The following is a 23,757-nucleotide window of genomic DNA, read 5'->3' as shown; positions in this document are numbered from 1 at the left end:
CCATATCCAGCTTACCTCTGAGACATAGCTACTCATGAATCATTCAGGTGACAAGTCCATCATGAAAACGGAGCTGATCAGAATTTTTCTTAATCCAAAAAAAAGCAAAAAGGATGCCAGTTTTATTTCAGTGAAAACTTTTTACAGAGGCAATTTTTTGTGCTATGTTTTGGTAACTGGTTTTGAATTTTTTTTCTGCTGGGCTAAATAGCGGCCTCTGGTCATTCCTGCCCTGTAGGCGAGTTCTTCACTTCTGGAATTCCATTCTTTTGATTGGCAGGTCTGTTTGTCATGGAAGTGTCCAGCCTCCTAAAAACACCCCATCTTTGTCTGACCAGCGTCAGGTGCACACATGCACACAGGGACAGGCACACATGGCAAGTCTGACCCATCACCAATTTCTATGCCAGCTGTCACCAGCCACAGATTGCACTCGCAGGCAGAGGAGGAGCTGGGCAGCTAGGCAGGCAGTGTGTTTACACCTCCAGGATGCAGAGCTCAGCTGAACTGGCAAGCTCTGGAAGGCATCATGCCAGAAGGAAAATGCAAGACAAGATGTGGTCGATGTCGTCCTTCAGCTGGTTCTGCATATGTGCATTGTTTACATTGCAGCTCTCAAAGTCTGTTACATTTGTCTTGAAAATCACCTAACTTGTACAGAGTTTAGAAGACGTAATAATTTTGAAAATAAGAAATAGTTATCGTGCTGACCATAAGAGTTTTGAAAGAACCTATCAAAGCCTGTAATGTAAACTGGTATTCAAGAGGTGTTTTTTGTGATTATTACAATCTATTAGAGAGATGCTCATCAGCTCTCCAATCCTTACCTGACAAAATGTGTCACCCCTACACAAGCTCTTTGGATTCATCCTTTCAGTGCACTAATTCCACATGCAAAAGTAATCTTATTGCAAAATACCACTGGGGAAAAATTACTGTATGAATGCAGTGGATGATTTCAACACACAAGATATTAGTTAGTTCAACTTCCTTTGAAAACGTGCCAAAGCAAGCAATCTAATTGGCAGAATAATCTCTAAAGTTACATTGATTTTCAAAAGAAAATTCAGTAAATCTGTACACAGAGTTTTGTGGAAAACATTTTACTAGCTGACTGCCATTTTGCTTTACGCACATAACTGCACACAGCCCATCTGAAATTAATTAAATAAGATGTTACTGCTTTTCTTCTTAAAGAACTTATTACTATCAGATTACTCATTGTCTAACATCAGAGACAAGGGATATGAGGTCCGAAAATTAAAGGCTGCAACTGCACCTCCATCACAGCCCTTAAGGCCTGCCTGAACTACACCAGTTTCTTACACTAAACTCTGTGCTAGTCTGGTTGCAAATTTCCACAATGCTGTGTGCTAATGCCTTCCCCTTGAAATGCCCTTCCTATGCCATTCCTTGCACATCTTAACCACAGGGCTCCTCAGAGGATCTTCAGCGGACAGCTTTATGGCTCTCTTCTAAGTGACTACAGCAAAGGAATTCTCCATCAGCCAGAATTTAATTGGTGAAAAGAAGCCAAGTAAGAGGTTAGGATCTCATCCAGTTTATTTACTTAGTCATGATGTAACCGAGCTTCCCTTTTTGCCAGTATGGTGACTCCTTCCCACCTTCTTAGCCTGCCTTCCTTAACCCCCAGAGGAAGTTCGTCCCATCCCAAACCAGATGGGTCTGCCTCAGAGTTTCATTTCAAAGCAAAACCACGTTATGGATTCTTGACTGCAACTGTTAGGGGCAGAACTTAGCACACAGCACACGTTAAATCCGTGTGGTTATGTCACTGAATACTCTTGGACACGCTACATCCTGGAGAAAGCTAACAAAGCAAAGAGCAAGAGATACACGTGCTTACACTAAGAATCAACCAGCGCTGTGTCTTAGGTCCCTGGCTGCACATGTGCACCTTTCAGTTTGCAGCCCAGCCACAGTAGGCAGATGAGCACCCACAGAACATGCTAGGTGGCAGGTGGGGCCTGAGGAAACCCACCCTGCCAGAGCACAGCTGTGCTCCTGAACCTGCTCCTTTGACATGACTGCAGCGTTAGGATGACAGCAGTCAATGCAGCTCTGCCCTCACCTTGAAATTAGGTCTTGTGATACATCAGCAATCCACTTCCCTGGATGAGTGAAATATTGTCATAACAATTACTGTTTATATGTCTCTTCAAAAAAATATTTCAATGAAATTTATAATGATCAGTAAACACGTAGTACTCATTTTATGTCTGGGAAAACTAAGGTACAGAGAGCCAGAATGGTTTAATAACCTATGAAATGAATGCAGGTTTCTTGATTCCCATTCCTCTGTCACTGGACAACTTAAGCATCATCAAAAGCAGCCAAAATCACCCGACTATCTTACATTATATTTGTTTCCAGTCATGTCTGAAAAGCTCTAGAAGCTATTTACTCTCAGAATTGTGTTGCATTTTCTTTATTACTACTGTACCACATCTAGAAAAACCTACTGAAAAATTCACATTTGGTCATAAAAAATTTATCTAACCTATTCTAAAGATGATTGCTCTGATATGTACATATTTTGCAAGAAGATCAGCTAAAGATATTAAAAAGGAATTCTGAAATGCTATTTTACAGTAAGGCCTCAGAGATAAAGCAGCATATAAAGCTACATTTTAAAATGTATGTGATAGTCTCAATATTTAAAGGGCTGGATACACAGAGGCATCAAAAGTGGCTCAGGAGCCTGAAAGGATACAAAAGGATGCTTACAAGAAAACAAAAACATAAGCACACAGCAGTGCCATAAAACTGACACAGTATATTTAAGGTAGGTAACTAAATAATTAAAAATTGCCCAAGTTAAAAACTGACAGAGTCCTAAAGTAGCTTTCTCAAGGCTTAAGGTATCTACTATGATGCACAATTATTCCTGATGTATTTCTTAATTCTGTACAGAGCAGAACCTTGCTAATCTAATTGTAATTTTTTTGATCTGCGCTGTCTATAATCCATACAAGACAACTCAGGAGAACAGGCTACTCTGCTTTGTGATAATAGTGATAATAATTGCATATTGTTTTTCCTAATGCTATTATACCAATAAAACAAAAACTACACGCAAAATGAAATAAGCAATAGCGAATCCCTGACAGAGCTCCTTTGCTACTGCAATATTTTGTCCAATTGCTAATTTGCCACAATGGAGATTTGCAATAGAGTTCATTTTCAGTCATGAAATTAGTACAGTTCTGATATATTCAGCAGCAGGCCTTGTACCTACTGTTCGATAAAATATGACAAAACTAGCTAAAGATGTATGTTCAAAGCCCTATATACTACACTAAGTATATAAATCAATAATAGTCAGGCTGTACACCTACATCTAGTGTACTTACCGAGGCTGCGATCACTGAAAGGTTTACATTAAAAAAATATGTTACATTTAAATTTTTGGACAAATTTAGTCAGGAAGAACACATTACTGGATATTTATGTAAAATACAGACTCCCAGGAATTACATTTTCTCTCTAGTTCAGATTTATGTCAATGATAAACTCTCTTTACTCTGTTCAGTGCCAGACTATAACTAAGGGTGAATTTCATACAATTTCTGAGCCAAACCTCGGTGCTCTAGTTAAAAAAAGTTAGCTTTACCTATCTAATTTCATTACCTACCTTCATCAGAGAAGAACTGTCATATTTTGATGCAAATTCCAGCAATTTATATGTTTCAAGCTGGCAGGCAATATCTTCCTAGAAAAAACTGCCACCCTTCCACAATCCCCTGTGAAACGGCAAACCAGGTTAGAAAGATAGAGGAGATTGGATTACCTGTCTGCGCCAGATCATTGTTTCTAGGAGATAATCCATAAATGATTAATCCTTCTAATGTTATTGAGCAATGTAAGGAGGGCTGCCTGTGACCTATTTCAACCTCTTGCACTGTTGTTGTGGGAACAGCTTTACTGTATAAATCAAATTGAGTATTTTCATTCTCTTGGTTGTATTGAATTGTAAGTGTAATTTAACGTCTTTTCTTTGTTCAATGTTTTTTTTAGCATCTCTTGGAAGGACCATAACTGTTAGCAATACTCGTGTCCAAAATGGCCACAAACACATAGATGACTAAATGTTTTTTTTGTGTCATTTTCCTCATACTTCATTAAATTACATTGTTTCAGTAATTCAGTGTTGTTTTTAATGCTTTCTGCTTCATATTTGCTAGAACATTTTGCCAGTTGTATAAGGAGGAAAAGAAAAAGGAAAGAAAAGAGAAAGTCATCACTGCAAATATTACATGACAAAATGAGACCAACGTAATTTATAGTTAAATTCAGATTTCAGTATTGCAACATCTGAGAAACTCAGACACTCTACAAAGTAGCTATGTATTATCTCCATTTTATGTACAGCACAGAAATAGGAAAAAATCCCATACCTACAGCTGGGTAAGTCAGCACTGCCAGAACTATTTTCCTGTACCTTGTCACTTCAGTGTGATGACCCTCCAAAACCAGGAGTCACTTTACACACCATTCTATCCCACAGATTTTAATTGTTTAGATTACCACTGCTCTGCATCCCTCCAGAATGTATTTGCAAATGTAGCCACACACTCAAAAAAACCCCCACCCAACCCTGTCAATAAAACTCAGACCAGAAACCGTCATCTTCGCCATGAAGAACTGTAGAAACACATGACTGGCTTATTTTGTAATTCTGACTTAAACAATTAACTTGGCAGAAGTGAAGGGGTACTGCTTTCCTGAAAAAGGTGGGAGAGAAATGACAGAATAGCAAAATGGAATCATTACCTTAACTAAAAGGCTCTGCAGAGGTAAGAACAAGTATGTAATCATCCCTGACAAATACTGTATCATCTGATCCTAAAAAACAACAGTGAAGGAGACCACATGACATCCCTCAGTAACTTGTTATATTGCTTAACAATTCCTACTGTTCAGGATTATTAGGATCCAGCCTAATTCTTTTTGCTGCACATTAACCTGATTTCATTTAGGCCTTTGCCAGTAAGTGTAGAGAACCAATTTCTGTAACAACCTTTTACACATCAAATGTGTAAACTGCCATGTTACTTTTTAAATTTTCTTTCTTTTGTCCCAGCAACCTAATAATTTTTCTCTTGCAAGACATGTACTTTTAAGTCTTTTGCCATTCTTCTAGCTTTTTCCAGAGTCTCTTCAGTTTATCTACAATTCCTATTTAGTGTATCACTCAAGCAGGGCATAATAAATTGACAAATTTATCATGGAATTAATTACTAAAAATTCAAGGAAAAGATACTAATTGTACATCTGTTGGTACTTTATCCTGATGACAATCAGCAAGTGTTTTACCAATTTTAATTTTCTAGTCAGAAGAAGGAGGAAAAAAGGAAACTGACTTGGTGACCAACTGCAGATACTGCAGAATATCCAGATTTTTAAGATTCTCAGGTAAAAAGGAAAAAATTTGCTTCCCTATACCACTGTCATGTGTAACAATTTAGAAAACTTTCCTCTAAAAGTAGAAAAATATTTTTCACAGCTAAAAATAAATATCTGTCACCACGAATGTGCAATAAGGTACCTGTGGATGCAGCATTAGCATAGAAAGAGCATACTGCAAGCTGGAAGACCTATGAAAGGGTTATGATTCACTCGGCACTCCTAAGAGCAGAATAATTGCTAAGAAAGGTAACTTTCTTTTATGTACATAAATATGGTACAAACTGAGACAAAATGAGTTGAGTAGATGCAAGGCCATTTCTGTGCTAATCCTCAAAAGGTGAGATTTTTACAAAGACATGGCTCATAATCTCTAACTTTAGCATTCTTCAGTTGTCCTTTATCAGCTTGGAGAATCACCACAGGAAGAACTATTTGTACAGTGAGGTACAGTAAGGAGACTGGATATAAGGACCTGTCAGCCTCACCAATAGCAAAGATCAAATGTGCATTCACAGTAGAGCAAAGAATACAACTAAAGTAAACACTGTAATAAATAATAAGCAAATAAAAATGCTCAAGTAATGCCTCCTGTGAAATTAAATGATTTTTCAAACAAGCAACTCTTGCAACATTCTAGCATTCCCTCCCCCTGTTGTTTTAACTGCTTTAAAATTAGAGAAATTTGTGTTTCTCCTAAAAAAAGAGAGGGTGAAGATTTTCAGGCTTGCTCAGAGAATTAAAATGAAATACAAAAGTTCATTAAGTTATTGATAAACAAGTTACCATAAGGACTATTTTCTCTAGATAGGACTAAGCCCAAATAATCTCCAGAATTACAGCTATTATCTCTTAATTTTAAGGTATAGATAACAATGCAATTATTAATCAATAGCCCAAGCCGGCTATTACAATACAAGGAAAAATATCTGTAAGCAAACCAATAAAAAGTGTGTCATTTCCAAAGTATCTCACAAAATCAGAAAGTTCTGACAATTGTTTCAAGTAGAAAACAGTAAAGATAGAATATGAGCTCTATGAGTCACTCAGGTTTGCTGGACTCCACTGGATCCTAATTCAACTTGTAGTAATAACAGAAAATGCACTGACTGGGAATGCTTACTGTGTGTCTCCATCATCTTAACAGCAGCAATATATTTTTTCCTGATGATATTCATCTAACAAGGGAAAAATAACGGGACTGCAGACTCAAGAAGATTTTTTCAGTATGAAGTCTGAAAGGAGTGACTGCAGTCCAAATAAGCTTTGGGAATACCTAAGTAATCTGCTGTGTGAAAAACAGGAGCCAGAAAAATATTTTGGGTAACATAACTGCAAACAGTAGAGCAGACATCAATGGAGAGAACTAGCCGTGATGTGACAAAGCAACCAAAGACATAAAAGAGGGTCTTTATTATTTCACCTACCTTTATTAATATGTCAAGTATATAATAGTAGTTAGGGTAATAAATCATCATATCCTGTCCTATAAAACCTCAGCTGAATAACTGAAATATAGAACATAATGTTTTCTTCACTTGTTGAAACACAAATTGAATCTGTCCCGCTCACAGAGAGAGCATCAAAAAGGCATTATGTACATCATCCCATTTCTGCCTGGTTTGGTGTGAGAATCAGGAACAGAGAGCAATGGATGAACATTTCCACAGCAATAACTGCTGCACAGCTTCAAGGGAGAACAAAGAGATTTGCAATATACAATAATCACAGAACAAGCCTGAATGGATACAACTAACATTTCAGTTTACACTGAGGTCAGAGCTTGATTTTAAGTATACTATACTTTGGTGTACTTCAAGGTTGAGGAAGCAGATGGCAGGACATACGACTAATTTCTGATCTAAAATACTTTATTCCAAGGCAACGAGTGACGAAGGGCAGGGAGAACAAATTCATTAGAATGTGGAACTGGAATTTGCAGATGAAGGTGAAAAACCATCCATAACCAGAAACCACCATTTCTCTTTCTTTATTGATGCTCCTTATGTTTTACTTTTAATTCAAGATGAAGCCAAGGAGTTTTCACACCCAAAAAGATCTCACACAGCAGAAGGCTATCCTTTGCCAATAAGTTTTTACTTTGAAAGATACCTTTGCTTTACAGTGATCTTGCAGAAAGAAGCGGTTTGGTGCAGATGTTTAAGATGCCATTTAAAACCAGTTCTTTAAAAAGTTTTTGTCATTTTCTTTGTTTCATTTGAGCCCTTAGAATGTTGATTGCCTCTTTATAAAAGATTGTTTTCAAACTTAAACTTCCTCATACTATCTTTTTCCTAGTACAGAGTGTTACTGAATAATAACTAGACATTTTACATCAAAGTATTTTTGACATCTTAGGTGTCATTGTTTGCCCTTGATGGAAACGGTTTTATGCACTTTACTAACAGAACCAGTGAACACCCAAACTTTATGGATAAGGTTGGGTGCTCCTGTGGTAAAAATGTTAGAAAAGGATGGAAGATTTATGGAGCTCTAAGACATTCTGTATGTTTTGCTTGGGTTTTCTTTTTTTACTGAAGTTTAGGTCTTGGGATTTAGGAGTGTGTTACTGGGATGAAGTACACAGGAGTTTTGTGTCCACCCTAAATTTTTTCCTAAGAAATGTCTTTTTACTTTATAGCTGAATATTTGACATCAAAACAGGTAAATTAATGTTCTCTCAAAAAAACCTTCATTTTTAGAGTTTTTAAAAAATATATTATACTGGAACTTGTTATTTCCACTGCTTGTCAGAAAGACTTTTTAAGGAACCACACAACTGCTGGATTCTTGCTTATAGCTTGTGCATTAAATATCTGCCACTGTGGGAGAGGATTATACTGTAAAGCTGTATTAAAATCAGATGTCCACCTGCAATGGAGAAGAACATGACCTGTGGTAACACAGAGCTCAGTAGAAACTGTTCACGTTCTCAGAAGGGTCAGAACCTCCCCATAAACATGGTTTTGTTTACAAATTAAAATTATTTTTTTCCTGTCAGATTGCACAAAATGCTACAAAGGCAGTGATCTTATCTTGGAAGTCATTCATGCCTTGGTGCTAAGAAGTATTCTATACTTTCTTGTTCCTAAAATCCACTAATGATTAAAAAAATCACAGGAACAAGACTCAGTGCACTGCACATTACCTTGTTCTTCTTCCAGCAAAATTGTACATGTACTACACAGAACAGCCGGAATGTTTACTATGCCTGAGAAAATTACTTAATTCTAAAATTCTTTAAAAATACTGAAAATTCCATATCCCAGTGTGGATATTCAGATACCAGATGATGACGAACACGTAAACGAACGGTGCCACCCCCAAAGTCCTGGATGGTCCTTCCTCCGGCCTCTGGCAGAAGCCATTGCCCATGTCAGTAAATAAATCGTAACTATAAAAATAATGGCTGATTACAGTGTAAACAATAAACAGATCTTTAGCTTAATCGGCACCGTTGAAACAAACCAGCTATTTCTCTTCTTGACATGTCCAGCTGTGGACAGACAACTCGAGGCCAGCTGAGCACCTCACAGGCCGAGCTCGAGGCACCAAGTGCGGGGAAGGAGCTGGGGAGCCTGGCTGATAACCCCATCGCTCCCACCCCGGGGGCTTCCAGCCCCTTCCTCACCGCACTGTGAGCCGAACCCGGGCCGAGACGGGGGTAGACGGCGCGGGGAGCACAGCTCCGCGCTCGGCGGGGCACGGCACCGGGCAGCGACCTGGGCACCGGGCAGCACGGCGAGGGGGCGGCGGCCGCGGCTCGGCTCTGCCAGCCCCGGTGCCTGTGCCTCCACCTGCTGCCCGCCGACCGCTCCGCCCGTGCCCGGCAGCACCGGGGGATGCGCCGCAGCCCTCCGCGGGAGCACCATGAAGCCGCGTCTCCGCCCGGCTGCTGCCCTGCGCCTCACCGGCCTGTGCCTCAAGGCCACTGTCCCCGCCGCGGCGGCGGTGTGCAGACCGCAGCCCTCACCCCCAGGCCGTGCGTGTCGGCTGGGCCCGGGGGCTGCCTCAGACATGGCTGGTGCCCAGTCCCCACAGCAAGCGAGCTGCGAGGCTGGGGAGAAGGGAGCCCGCGGGCCCGGGGTTGGGAGACCGCCGGGAAGGCCCTCGCTGCTCCGGGCTGCGGTGGCCGGCGGCTGCCGCGGCGTGGCCGCAGGAGAGGCCTCACCGCCGGGCGGAACGGCAGGCGCGGGGCTTGGCGTTCCGGCCGGCGGCGGGGACGGGCGCGCCGGTAACACCGCGCGGCTGCTTCTTGCCCTCCCCCGCGAGTGGCTGCCGGGAGCCAAGATGGAGTCGGTGAGCAGAGCGGGGCAGGAGATCAGCCTGGCGGCCCTGAAGCAGCACGACCCGTACATCACCAGCATCGCCGACGTGACCGGCCAGGTAGCGCTGTACAGCTTCAGCCCGAAGGCCAACGAGTGGGTAAGTGCGGGGGAGCGGCCCGGGCTGTCCCCGCGGCCGGCCCGTGAGGCGGCGGCGCAGCCCCGGGCAGGGCGTTCGCGGCCGCCGGCCGTGCGGGGCCGGGGCTCCGGTCGCCCGTGCCCTGGCCGCAGCTGCGCAGGGGTCGCGGCGGGGGCTGCAGCCGCCCCGGGGAGCTGCCTGCCTTCCCCCGCCGCCGTGCGGGCCCCGGAGGGCGCTCGGAAGGGGGAGGGCAACCGTGCCCGTCCCCGGGGGCCGCTCGCCCACTCGCGGCAGCCGCCACCGGAGCGGCTGTGGGGCTGGGGGTTTCTTTTGCTCCTGGTGGCCGTTGCTGAACTGACTTTTTTTTTTTTTAAATTGTAACTTGTTGTTGCTCATGCGTGTTGACCAGAGCCCTGATTCAGGAAGAGTGGGGGTTTGAGGGGTGTGGGCATTCGCATTCGTCACTGCACTGAAAAGTATTTTCTTTCACTGCCACTTTGATCACAAAACTACAAAAATGGAAGCGTGTGGAAATGCTCACAGCTTTCTCTGTGTGTGGGTCACAAGCACAGGGTAAAGGCAGCTTTGAAAACAAGTATGGAACAGAGCCGTGGGCCATAGTTACATTGTTTTGTTGTTGGCTGTGCTGGCATTGCTGTCCTTTGAGTAATGCTGTGGAAGACAACCTGTCTGGTATTTGCAGGCTAATGGGCTGTAGTCCATAAGTAAAATATGGGGTTATGAGAAAGCTGTTCGACTTTGACCTGTCAGGCTTGGCATAGGAAGGTTGAGGAATACAGTATAGCACATCATCAGATGGCTAGCATAAGCAAAATCTTCTGGAAATGGGTTTAATTTCCTAATCTTATGAAGAAAAATAAGGTACTTTCTGAAAATAATAGATTATAATTACAGTCCTGTGACGTCAAACCTCATGAAAAGATAAGGAGATTGTAAATCTCTGTAATTAAAATGCTATACAAAAGCTATGTGATTGTGTGAACAAGCATATCCCTTAAATGCAATTGCTCTCTCTTGTAGGAGAAAACCGACATTGAAGGGACCTTATTTGTGTACAAAAGGTAAGGGTCTTTTTTGCAAGGGGTGTTTACTTCCCTTCCTTAAGAAAACAAACCTTAGGTGGCTCCATGTGTTAGCCTTCATACTGTATTTACTGAATCCAGTAAACTCAGAATTAGCTATTTGACCAGCTGTTAATGTCGGTATACTAATTCAAAAAGAATAAACTGCACATAGGTGAATAACTCTGTCAAAAGCACTTAAAAAGTATTGCTGAAAAATCACAAAACTTTATGAATGCTGCGTATGTATCCACACAGAAACCCAGCCTGTTGAGCTCATTTTGTTAATCCAATAGCTTTTGTTAATGTATTGAGTGTGTTAAATGCTGAGTCTTTCTTTGTCAAATAAAATCCATAAAGCTGATCATGAAAACAAGAAAGACAACAAACCGATCCGTCCTAACTTACCATCAGGGAATGGCAGACACTAAAAGCAAGCTGGAGATCTGCTAGTGTATAGGTTTGGGGCAACTTGATCTCGTAAAAACCAGGAAAGAAATTTCCAATTATATGGGATGAGGAAAGGCAGTGGCAGGGGAACTGGCATGTAAAACCAATCATGGATATAGGTTTTAAATTACAGGCAAATCAAAGATCTGACAATGAAATAACACTGTGTTGAATGTAAGAAATATAAATAGCGCAGACTTAACCCATCCTGAAACACACTCTCCTGGACTAGGTTATTACAATATTTTATCCTGGCACTGTGAAGGGATACTAGTAACCAAACAGTTCCTGTCCACTTTACTTTATCTCTAAGCTTGGAAATATTTAGTGTAAGAAAAGCCAACCAAACTAAAACCAAAAAACTAAGGAAAATTCCCTGTGACTAGCAGATTATTTCAGAGTAGTTCTGTCAGGTGCATTAAAAGACTTAACTCGTGATGATAAGGACTGTTTGCTCCATGCTTAGAAGCTCTTGACAGATTTTCTTGTTGCTCATTCAGTAAAGGTGGCCACATTGTTATGGAAATGTTAACATTTGCTAGCTAATTTTATCTGATTGTTACCGTAGAGTTGATTATGGCTGCTTAGAAGCACAGGTGAGTATGCTGACATGACATTCATGCAGCAAGAGAGAACAGATGTAAAACTACCCTGAATTTCCAGTGCTTGCTTGCTTGCCTGATGTTTTCTTTTTCTACCTGGTATCTAGCAAAAATCTAGATGATAATAAAGTTGTTTCACTAAGCAATACAATTCTGAATAATGCACTATCTGCTTTGAGGACACTGGGTCAAGTCTTTATTTTAAGAGTCTCTTTAGGGAAAAATTACTGTTTATGGTTTCCCTCTAAGTGTATTTCATGTTATTTAAGCTAACAGCATTTTTTATTGTCAGACCTATTTACAGTAAGGTAAATGTTGATCTGTAAGTGGTTGTTTTTTTCTCCTCTCTTCTAAGAAGAGATTCTACTATACCTCAAAACGATCTTATGTGAAATATTGAATACACTTGCATTTTAATCCTGGACCTGGCCTAGGTTTTTTTTTAATAGATGTTTTTTTGAGGCATATCCTTGATTCAGCAGTTTAGTAAGTGTGTTTTTAAATTTAAATTAGTCAGCATGCCAAGAAATGATGTGGAAGAACAACTATTAGAGCTTCAGGAGTGCTAAAGCTTCAACTAATAAGTAGCGGATATCTGAAGATAAACTCATAACGCTATTTCAGAAAGTTATATATGTTGATCAAGGTGTTAATCCTTGGTTTTGTTTTAATTGAAACAATAGGTCAGCGTCTCCTTATCATGGTTTTACGATAGTGAATCGACTGAACATGCACAACCTGGTCGAACCAGTAAATAAAGATTTGGAGTTTCAGCTCCATGAACCTTTTCTTCTCTACAGAAATGCTAGCTGTGAGTATAGTTTTCTTTAAGCCATATAAACTTCATGTTCTGTTTTTTAACCTAGACCATTTCTGGTTGCTGTGATGTCTGTTTCAAGTAGAACGTAATAGAGCAGATTCCAATGAAATGTCTGATGATGTTTTCTGTCTACAGTGCTAGACTTGCCTAAATAGATGTGCTATTATATTATGATGACCGCCTGCTTTCAATAAAAAGAGGATATACTAACATTTCAATATTACTATTATTACTTTTTAATTAATCTGATAAGCTTAATCTAAACTTATACACAGTGCTATAGCATCAATAAAAAACTGTGAAAGAATAATGAAGATTGATAGATTTTAAAAGTATTTAACACCAAAAACAGTTTCTAAGGGCTTCCCCTTCTTTAAAGTGAAAAATTTAATATTAAGCAGTAGCTGTTTGAAGAAGTTGAAAAATTACTCTAGGTTGAATGTTTCTTTCTCTACTGTAGATTTTGGGCTCAGGAGATAGGTGTCTGTACTGAATTTCTACTACTACTGGAGTGTAGACTCCAGCAAGTTTGGGTGTTGGGATAGCCATTTTACAGATGAGCAATAAAATAGTAGTCAGTATCTTCTTGCTGCTTTCTGAATTCTAGTAGTGTTTGGGGTCGTTGGTTGAGCTTCAGAGTCCTGGTGTACTGTGTTCCAATTAGGTACATGCTAAAAAGTCCTGTTACTCCAAAGAGCTCAAAGTGTAAGTTATGCAGCCCTTAAAGAGAGCAAGAGGGAGTATATGTGTATATGAAAATCACCTATACGTTAAGTAGGTAAAAAATAAAAGGCACCCCACAGAGCAGAGAGTCCTGCTGATACGAAGCTATCATTTCATGTCCTCTTTACTGGGCAGGGGTCTTGAAACAAGTTTGCTGCATGCTGTCTAGTGACAGGTTCCTGTTACTGAATTACTCAGAGAACCTGGATGTTGTCTGGATACAGTACTTCCTCAACACCATGTTGTCTTTCTGTCAGAATGTCCCAGTTACTGATAGCAACACTGCTTTGACTACGCTTCAGTGTACTTAAAAGAACAGTCAAATGTTAATCCCTTCCTGTTTCCCCCTTGGAAAGCCTCTAGAATCTGTGGGGAGTAGAATAGATTCCATCATGGTGACAAAGAGCAGCTTAAAGTAGGTGGTCTTCTTTGTTTAACAGTCTTAGCAATCATCCTTCTGTAAGGATCATTGAGAGGAAAAAGTCAAAACTTGCCAGGAAGTTGAGAAGTCTAGGAGATTAGGGAAGTAAATGACTGGCAAGAAATTGGGAGGGGAGGAATATTGCATTGAGTTGGATGTTTAATGATGTTGCTTGGTTTGGAAGGAAGAGGAGCTGTAGGTGGTGGTGCTAGGGGAAGGATGGCCGATGAGGTGGCATTAGCGGAAAGAATTGTGGTTGTGAGATAGGCAGCATAAGGGAAGCAGAAAGTTCATTCATTTCTTTTCTGGAACTTCTGATGGTATCAGGAAGCAGGAGCTGCAGTGGAATTACTATGGTATATGCTAGTGGGAGTGACTATAGGATCACTTAAAGGAAACAATCACAAAATCATAAATTGTTTAGGTTAGAAAAGGCCTTTAAAATCACAGAGTCTAACTATTAACCAAACATTGCCAAGTCTACCACTAAACCGTGTACGTGTCTTTTAAATACCTCCAGGGACAGTGACTCAATCACTTTCCAGGGCAGCCTGTTCCAATGCTTGATAAACCTTTTGGTGAAGAAATTTTTCCTAAAACCCAATGTAAACCTCTTCTGGCACAACTTCAGGCAGTTAATTCTTGTCCTGTCACTTCTTACTTGGGGAAAGAGACCTACTGCCACCTCGCTACAACCTCCCTTCAGGTAGTTGTAATCGGACGAGGTGGCTGTGTGTGAGTTTATTAGAAGCTCCTAAAGCTAATTATCTGCCTTTCATTGATAAAAGCTTTCCTTTTCCTATGGGACACTATTATGTAAGATCTGTGGGAGGCTCATGTGAGATAGGATGGAGATGACAGAAAAGTGTGAGGAAGGAAGAAATTCATACAAAGGTGAGCAAGCAAAATATAGACTGAATATAGGAAATAATTGCATTCTAAAGTAATCAAGCGTTTGGGGCTTTTTCCTGTTATTATCCCTGTTGTCATTTTAAAAGACTTTGGTCAGAAACTGTCCTTTATTTCCTCACTCTGTCCTGTCCCCTCGAAGAGGGTGGTAGCATGTCCAGGAACAGTCTATACTGATTGCAAACTAAAAATATTCAGTGTAGTTAATATGTCATTAGTTATTTCCCCAAGTGCCGTAAATAAGCAGTAGATCAGTTTTTGTGTGCTCTAGCCACTAGTGTTCCCTTTGTTCAAATACAAGCTTAAAAGCTTAGAAAACAGTCTCTAAGCTTTGTATTCCTTACAGTTTCAGCACCACTAGCTCCCTTATAATTTTGCATTTAGTTGTGGTTTGGATTTTCTTCTTTATGCAGTTTCCCAAATTTTCTGACCTCTGTCCCCTGAATTAGTTAGAAAGAAACAAATTATGTGATTGAAATGTTCGGTGTTAAAGCTGCTTGCCTCTATCTGCATAGTATTTGTGAAACTAAAAAACAAAAAACCCACGCACACAAAAAAACCCAAAAAAACAAAACAAAAAAAAATCCTTCAGGATTGGTTTGAGTTTGCAGACAAATTTCAACATGTACATGTTTTATTTGTATGGGTAGATTAGGGGATTCTTGTCCAAGTTCTTTTCATGCAGAAAGGTGTCCACCTCTGCTCAGCCGCCTGCTGGAGTGAAAAACCTTTGCATTTTTGGGACTAAGTCAAATCAGAGTTTTAAGCCAGTGATTAATGTAATGTGTGCCTTGAAGGGCGTAATGTAATGTGAAGTTCTTCTCATAGTCTTTAATGACTGAAAGACTGTGGACTGCTAGGTTATGCAAGAAAAACTACCTCTCCTACCTCTTAAACAGAGTGTAGCAACAGCCCTGTTTCTTGTAGTGTATTTTTGTGTCCTGCTTGAGGAAATCTGTGATTGTTAGAAACACTTTAAGAGTAAGTTGTCCTGCAAAGATTGCTGAATGATTGAACTGATGATTCTGTTTCCTTAGTTTACAGGTGGGGAATGGTTTAAAGTACCTGATAAAACCCTAAAATCATATTTATTAATAGTACTGTTTGGCAGAGACAAATGTGTTTTATGCCTGTGTATTTATGTTGTAAAAGGATCAATGACAAATCATGGTTTACACCTCCCCAGGGCATGATAAAATAGCAGAAAATGAACAAAGCAAAATTATGCCACCACATACTCCAGGAAGGTTCCATGTCAACAATTTTTATAATTGACTATGATACTACTGTTTTATAAACTTCACATTTTCACTTTGTTCTGGGATTCTGTCTTAAGGTAATAAGGGCAGTCTCTTATGTATACCAGATCCGAGCTCTGGCATTTCTGTCTTAAATGGCATGAGAGCTGTACCGAGTATAGGAAGTGACATACTCCACTCTGCGCAGAGAACACAAGTTATGTGAAGAACTTTGCAAGCAGTATATAAATATTATTCTTGGTTGGCTGGAGGCTTTAAGAGTGATTTCCCTGTCATGCGAGATCATAATATTTTTGGTGGGTTTTACCATTCTTTTATAATTTGATTTGTTGAAATATTTCTTTTTAATATACAATAGAATTTTTAGTTTGCTGTGTATCAGAACTTAATTTCTGTTAAGCTGTAGACACGAGATCCTTTATCCAATTGCACAAAGGCTTTTTCATACTCTTAGAAAAAGACTAGGTAATTGCTATTTTATTCCCATGGGAAAGGAGGCCTGACTTATCTTTCATAGTTGTTGAGGGTGGGGGAGTTCCCCCCCTGTTTTTACAGGGTGGGATGTGAAGGAGTCTTTGGTGGGTGTTCTGGAAGAATAGATCGAGTGATACAGTATCTTTCTTATGTCTACCTTTTGTTTTGTTCACTGAGTGAAATGGAAGATGTTTGGGTCAATTTGTTACTCATTATTCTAGTTAGAGGTAAGACATGTAGAAGCCTCTTTGTTTGTTTTAGGGGGGTTGGGGTTTTCTTTGTTTCCAGAAAATAACACCTTTAATATTTTAGGTGTTAATGGGGAAGTCTTTCCCAACTTCAGAAATTCTTTTTCTCAAAATCATTCTGGCTATGTAATACAGTTCAGGCCCCAAAAGAATACTTAGCCTTTCTCAAAATTTTGGGTTTATGTCTATTTTAAAAGCTGTATATAATGCTCCCTGAAAACTTACACTATTTATTCATGAGGCATCATCAGATCAAAAGCAAAAAATGATAAGGTGTGTGACTAAAGCTGTGAGACATTATACCAGTTACAGTGGTAAACAGGAAAAGGTATTCTACTTTTCATTGTGAGAGAGAAATAAAAAAAGCAAGTATCTCCCAAAGTGAACAAATCAAGAAATTACCAAAATAAAAAGAAACTGTTTGCCTTAATGTAACATTTTTAATTTTGAATTCCTCTTAAAAAGTAGAATTTTTGAAATTAAACCTCAGATTTCATGTGCTATTTATAATTTTTTAATCTGCAATCTGTGTTGCTGGATACTTTTGATCCTTGTCTAACTTCCCCTCTAGATGAATGCACATTCTTTAGAGTACTCAGGGTATTTGTTCAATAAGCACTGAATCCCATTGACTTTTTTTAAAAATTAAGCTTGTTTCCTCTTATCTATATTTTGTGAAAAGTACATTAAACTCTGTTTAAAAAAATGCATACAGTTCTGCCAGTAACATTGAAAGAAAGTACTAAACTTTCAGGTTGGACTATTATTAATCTGTAATGTGAGAATTTCAAGCTAATAGTTGATAGTTTGCTTAATAATAGAGGAAAATAAGTCAAAAGTTTTAAGCAATGGCCAACTTACCTTTTAAAGTCTGCAAGAAGTATTCTTCTAAGTCTTTCTCATTTATAACTTTCCCTCTGTATCGGTGGTGTTGGTCTTGATTAAAAGGCTTTTTAATCCAGGCTAGTTCACTTGGGAGGTCAGGCAGATTGATTTCCATGGTGCTGAAAAGACAGATGCTAAGCATAAAACTTGGGTATTAAAATAGATGGTCCTTGTTTAGTGTGGGTTTTTTGTTTTGTTTTGTTTCTTTCTTGCTTCTTATACCTGTCCAAGGGTTAGAGTTAGTAAAACAAAAATAACGGATTTTGGAGAGGTTTATACATTTAAGTGAAAGACTCAGTTACAAAGTGCTGTCTTCTGGGCTTGTTATCATTAATCAAACCAACTTGTATTCAGAACAGCAAAAGCAAAATGAGCAGCATTATTTCGATTAAAATTCTTTGAAAGAGCTCCTGGCTGTTTTCAAAATAAGGCATCTTTACTGGTAAGGAAAGTCTCTCATTTTCACCTTTGTTGCCTGCTGGCAATGCATTAAGTATAACATATCTCTGTGATTGCCAAAGCTGAATGACTCTCCAGCAAGCGCATTAACCCAGTGGTTTAGCCTGAGATAAGAAAGGAGCCTGTTCTTGATACCTTTATAGCAGAAGCAGCAATGCAAGCTAGGGGGAGGGGAGAAACCATTGAAAGCTGTTAAGAAGTTCTAAAAATATTCTGTGTGACCTGAAAGATGGCACTCTAACTGGAAGGGGTTTTCTGCTCTGGTTCAGTGTTGCAAAGAAGTAATCCTTCTCATTCCACACTGTATTTTGTCAGGTGGCAGTTTGTTAAGGTGTTCCTGGTCTTGGATGCTGTTTGTCACCTGCTGAATTACTCCAGTGCAACTGCTTGTGGGATTGTGCTGTGAACTGTATTTGTGAAATGGCCTTAGATAGTCAAAACAATAAGAAAGGGAGGGACGTTTTTATTAATCTTAATGGTTTATAAATGTATGTGGTAGGCTAATATCTAAATTGAGGAAAATATGAATAGTGAATGAGGAATCTCAGTGAAGAAGATATTAGAACATGCTGAGGAGAGGTGGCAATTCAGCTAACCTTGCTACTGGAAGAAGTAAGAGTTTTGAGAGGTACGTGCTTTTGCCTTAAACTCTATTTGAAGTGTAAAAAAAATACATAGATAAAAAAAACCATATGCAAATGATGCGTATATGTGCTTTTCTTTATGGGAGTGAGATCTGCTTAAGTTGATGTGCTTCAAAATAAGAGCCCTTTCTTTCCAGGGAGGGTTTGAAAGGTTACTGTCCTCCACTTCCAGTTGTAGCATCATCTAAATCAGAACTGTAAAGTAAAACTTTCTTCTTTCCTCTGTCAGTTCTTCCAACTAGTTAAGGTAACTTTTAAACTTTATCTTTTCGAATGAGATGAAGCTGTACCTGCACAAACAGCTGAACTGCCTAAGGCAAGAGCGGTGGTGTCTGGATTCTCTGAAACTGTCAGTGCTGATGGGTCCCACATACACTTTTCCTGGCATAGCATTTTCAGGCTACAGGTTCATAAACGTTTTACCAGTTTTGCCTTTACTGTGATGCCCCCAGCTTCTTGCTTCTCCCCTCTCTCTTGTGCTAGATGGTATGTTAAGCTGATGCACAAACAGTATGAAGGAACTTCTGTGGACTAAAATGTGTCTGGTGGACTTAAGGGAGAGGATTGAATTGAGGTAGCATGAGTTAACAGCAAAGTTATAGGGGTGGTGACACTGCTTGTTTCTGCTCACTTAAAATGAAAACTGAAGTGAAACTACAGCTCTGGGATGCAACTTCATTTTATGTTGCTGAAGAGTCGGGCCTCTGTGTGGCACTTTGCTATCCCTACTCTTAATTCGGATCTGCTAAATGGGCAGCATTGGAACAGTAAGCTGATAGCCTCGTGAAGCAATGGGAGCACAACATGGAAGAGACCAAGACCTTTTTGGTGTCATCCAACTGTTAGGCTTGAGCAGGAAGGCTTTCATAATGCTTTTATTATCTCAAAATCTCTTTGATTTCCCATAGCAATTTCAATCAAGTTTTAATGATTGATCCAGTCAAATTTGGACAGAAGTTGAATGTTACATGTTTTAGATAGAAACACTAGGCCACAGATACCTAATAAAAATGACATATGTCAGAGAAGAATGTCGATGAAGTGATGACTTGTTTTAATTTTCATAAAATCTGATTTCTCTGTGATATGGGTTACTTATTACTTTGTGTGTCAAAATGTAGTGTGAATCCAGCTGAAAGATACTGCTGATGATAGTTACAAACTGCTTCTACTCGATTGCTAAAGATGCTGCCCAACATTCAGTGTAGAAGAGCTGAGTGGAAAGTGTTGAACTAGATGGAAAAATAAGTCAGTTAATTTAGTGGCTTCTGCTGCATGAAACTCTTAAAAGAGCTGTAATAGAAAGATATGCCATTATAAATATGACCATTCAGCTATTGTTTATGCTGAGTGCAATAAAAAGGTCACAGATTTGAAAAGAACTGGTATGTACCAACTCTGTTTTAAATAAACAAATGTTCATAGCTAAAGTTACATGCGTGTAAGATATATATCAAATATAGTAATGCAGTTGGGACACACACACATACTTCTGGAGCAAGGGGACTGAACTGATAGTACAAATGAGTCCCCTTTTGAAAAGACAAAAGTAAACATTCCAGCCTGTTGGACCATATCTAAGTTAATGCCTGAGTTCATGTGTTCATAATCTGCTTTACGTCTTTGTAATACTGTTAATGTTTTGTAGTGACTCCCTGTGATTGCTTGCCAGCAGTACAAAGTGGAAAAAAAAGCCTGATAAGTCTGTACACCAAACTGAGATTTGGATCTACTTCTGGTCTTGTGTAGGCCTGTTTCTGGCAGAATTGAGTGTGACTTTTATCATTTGTCCCATTAAGATATCATTATAGGTTCCTTATCTTCATTTCTTCAGCAAGTATGCTTTTGAAGAAGCTTTCTTCTCTTGGCAGTTTGTCTGATAATGAAGTCAGGGAAGGGAAAGAGCTTTTCTTCAGTGTTAAGATATGCTACATGACTAAAGAAGTACCTCAAACTGGAAACTTTTTTGGGTTTCTATGCAGTAGACAATCCAGCTACATTAAACTGTAAATATTAATGAATATTTCATAAGCATTGGATATATGTATGAAATGCTTCTTTAAAATTGGCATATGTCTTCTTGTAAGAAAAAGGTTTCTTAAATTACGCTGTATTGATTTCTTTGTTTCTTACTTGAAAAGCTTTGTTGTCTAACTTAAGCTGTAACTTCTAAAGAAACAAACACAGAAGTTAATTACTGTTTAATAAAATAAACTTGAAAAATAAAAAGCAAAGTAGAATTTAAGTTTGCCTTAGGATATTGTTATAGAAGTGAGGTGTGGGCATGACTTTTTGAGGGTTTTGGTTCAACACAGTAACCCTAGGATAACTGGAAGGCTTAGGAAAAAAGTTTGGTAAGTAATTGCCGTCTTTGTCATTGCTTGAATAATTTTGAGTGGGCTTTGGTTGAGATTGAGTGTTTTGAGGAGGGGAAAAAAAAAAAAAAGGCAGGGGTCAAATGATTTCACTTTGAAATTAAAAAAATGACATCTGGCTGAAAACGTAGTTTAGTTTTGTTTTTTAAACATTCCTTTCCTCCACTTTAAATCATATCTTTGTAATCAGTGATGTCAACTTCATAAAAACTTTGGTATGAACAGTAGTCTAAAGATGACTTTTAAAACTGTTATTTTCAGAAATTAAAATACTTTAATGGTAGCGTATGTAGAGAGTCCAGGTGCCTTTGATGTACTTCCACACTATGCATTGGTACACTTCATAGGTGAATCAAGATTTGAAATAACCTGCTTTGTGGGTTGAATTAAATACAATTTTGGAAAGAATTCTGCAGATTTGTTGTGTTTGCACAGCTGTGGGGACAGTGAGGAAATAGATGACCATGTGTGTGGGTAAGAATGGCCTCTGAAGTGGGATTGCTGATGAAGAAATAGTACATAGTACTACTGACAGTATTTCTGCCTCTGATGAAGTATCTTTCAACTCAGTGACCAGGTTCTAACCGCCAACTTTCAGTGGACTTGTACTTATTCTGAAAGCCAGAATGGGGCTTAGTGTCTTGCAGAGCTGAGACCCTTTTGCCCTCATTGCTTTGTCCTTGATACCTTCAAAGAGCAGGGTTCAAGATAAATCTAGTTTTAAGTTGCACCATAAATGTAACAGCATGATTGGAGCTTTAGTACTGCTTCCTTCCTTACAAAAAGAATTTGAGCAGGGAGGCTTCTGGAAAGCCTCTGAGTGAACTGTCATATTGTAATTCAAACTGGAATATTTTTGTTGAGCTTCAAAAATTGACAAATTTAAAAATGAGTGTTTAAAAAAAAAAAGATCATGTTCTTTAGCCTAGTTTAAATGGTAAAGTCAGTAATTCAAAACAGGAAGGTTGCAGCTGTAGTTAAAAGGCATGGGGTAGTTAAAGCTTCGTTTTCCTGCCACTTTTATTTACAAACAGTATCAACTTTTTGTAGTTCTTGCATTTAATGACTGAAGTTGTATTTGTGTTTGCACGTATGCTATTTGTTTACTTTATAAATAGTAGTCAGTCACACAGAGTATTTGAGTGAAAATTGATGGTAATTCATATATTGCAGATCTAATGGACTGCTGCTTTTTGTGTTTTTTCCTGTTGATTTGATTACTTTTTAAAAAATTTTTCTTATACTTTTTTTCTTATTTTCAAGTGTCAATTTACAGTATCTGGTTTTACGACAAGAATGACTGTCATCGAATAGCAAAACTCATGGCTAAGTAAGTACTGTGGTCTTACTATTCTGCAATTCTTTTATGCAATACAGAAAAAAAATTGAACCTATTAAACATTTTGGGGTTTTTCTCACTTTCCTTAGATAGAAAAATACAGCATTCTTGGCTGGTACCAGTTTTTGTACTAATCAAAATGTTGGTTTTGGTTTTTAAAAAATTATAACATTAAATTTTTCAGTTAAAAAAATCAGTTGAAGTTAGTTGGCATTCTCCCAAGAAAGCAAGTATGAACACTGTTTATTATTTTGTATTTTATTTTGTATAGAGATGCTGGCTAATATCCTCTGATGCAGAAAGTGTGATCAAAAAAACAATGGTGATGTTTTTTTGGTTGGTTTTGTGGTTTGTTTGGTGGTGGGCTGGGTTTTTTTGTTTGGGTTTGTGGGTTTTTTTGGTTTTTTATTTGTTTGTTTTTTCTAAAGGCTTAGTTATATTCCTGTATAAAGCGAAGAGTTTGGGGAATAGTGGGAAAAGTAGGTGGAACAGGTTAGTGATGTTAAGAAAGTAAAACTCTGAAATAAGAAGAGCTGCCTGTTGCTAATTTCTGCATTGTTTGTTTACATTTTTCTTTCTTTTTTTAACCCCTTTGGAGATGAAGTTGGTTTATAAAGCTGCCTTGTCTCTTGGCATTATTTTATAGTTCCAGGGGCTCCTAGAGATGTCATGCAGCAGCAGTATTTCTGACATAATCTGAATTTAAAGAAACCTTAAAAGACTGTCTTCGCAATAACATGGCAGTGTTAGTTTAAGCTGCTGACGCTGTAGCAATGCAGTTGGCATATCTGTGATGGTTGCACTGCCACAGCTGAGCGCTTCAGATTGGAGGACAGAAGTTTGAGTGAACAGAGGTCAAAGAAGGCTGGAACTGGTTGAGTTGGCAGTGTGGTGCAGTCTTTAAAACATGTTGTGATTGGAAGGTATTCTGGCACCTTTCTGTTCCTGCAGGTGAGGTGCCTTGCAGATTAAGCCAGGACTTTTTACTAATAGAAAAGGATAAGAATTAACTTAAAGCAAATCTTCAACATCCTTACAAAAGAGAAGAGCTTGAATTGTGTGACAGAGTAGTTACGCTAGCAAAAATGCAAAATTGCAAAATACAGATGACTGCACAGGATATTCATCCCTTGTTTTCTGCTTTGCTTTTCTTTGCTATCACGCTACTTTCCTGAACTTTCTTTTCTATTGCATGCCTTTATCAGCATGTTGGGTCTTGCAAGTCGGGATTTCTTG

General features: G+C 39.0%; 2 protein-coding genes across 2 annotated transcripts in view; one reads left to right on the top strand and one right to left on the bottom strand.

Moving 5' to 3' along the window:
• Positions 1-3,765, bottom strand: part of CACNA1D (calcium voltage-gated channel subunit alpha1 D) — a 239,053-nt gene extending 235,288 nt beyond the window's left edge. The window contains exon 1 of the mRNA XM_037385308.1: positions 3,656-3,765. The gene's annotated coding sequence lies outside the window, so the exon portion shown is untranslated. The remainder of the gene's footprint in view (positions 1-3,655) is intronic.
• A 5,879-nt stretch (positions 3,766-9,644) lies between these two features.
• DCP1A (decapping mRNA 1A) overlaps positions 9,645-23,757 on the top strand; it is a 36,682-nt gene continuing 22,569 nt past the window's right edge. The window contains exons 1-4 of the mRNA XM_037385047.1: positions 9,645-9,852; positions 10,873-10,913; positions 12,649-12,776; positions 22,446-22,512. Coding sequence (XP_037240944.1) covers positions 9,718-9,852; positions 10,873-10,913; positions 12,649-12,776; positions 22,446-22,512 — 371 coding nt within the window. The 5' untranslated portion in view covers positions 9,645-9,717. The remainder of the gene's footprint in view (positions 9,853-10,872; positions 10,914-12,648; positions 12,777-22,445; positions 22,513-23,757) is intronic.

The sequence above is a fragment of the Falco rusticolus genome, chromosome 4 (assembly GCF_015220075.1).
Source record: "Falco rusticolus isolate bFalRus1 chromosome 4, bFalRus1.pri, whole genome shotgun sequence".
In the NCBI taxonomy this organism is placed as follows: Eukaryota; Metazoa; Chordata; class Aves; order Falconiformes; family Falconidae; genus Falco; species Falco rusticolus.
This window is presented reverse-complemented; position numbering and strand designations above follow the sequence as displayed.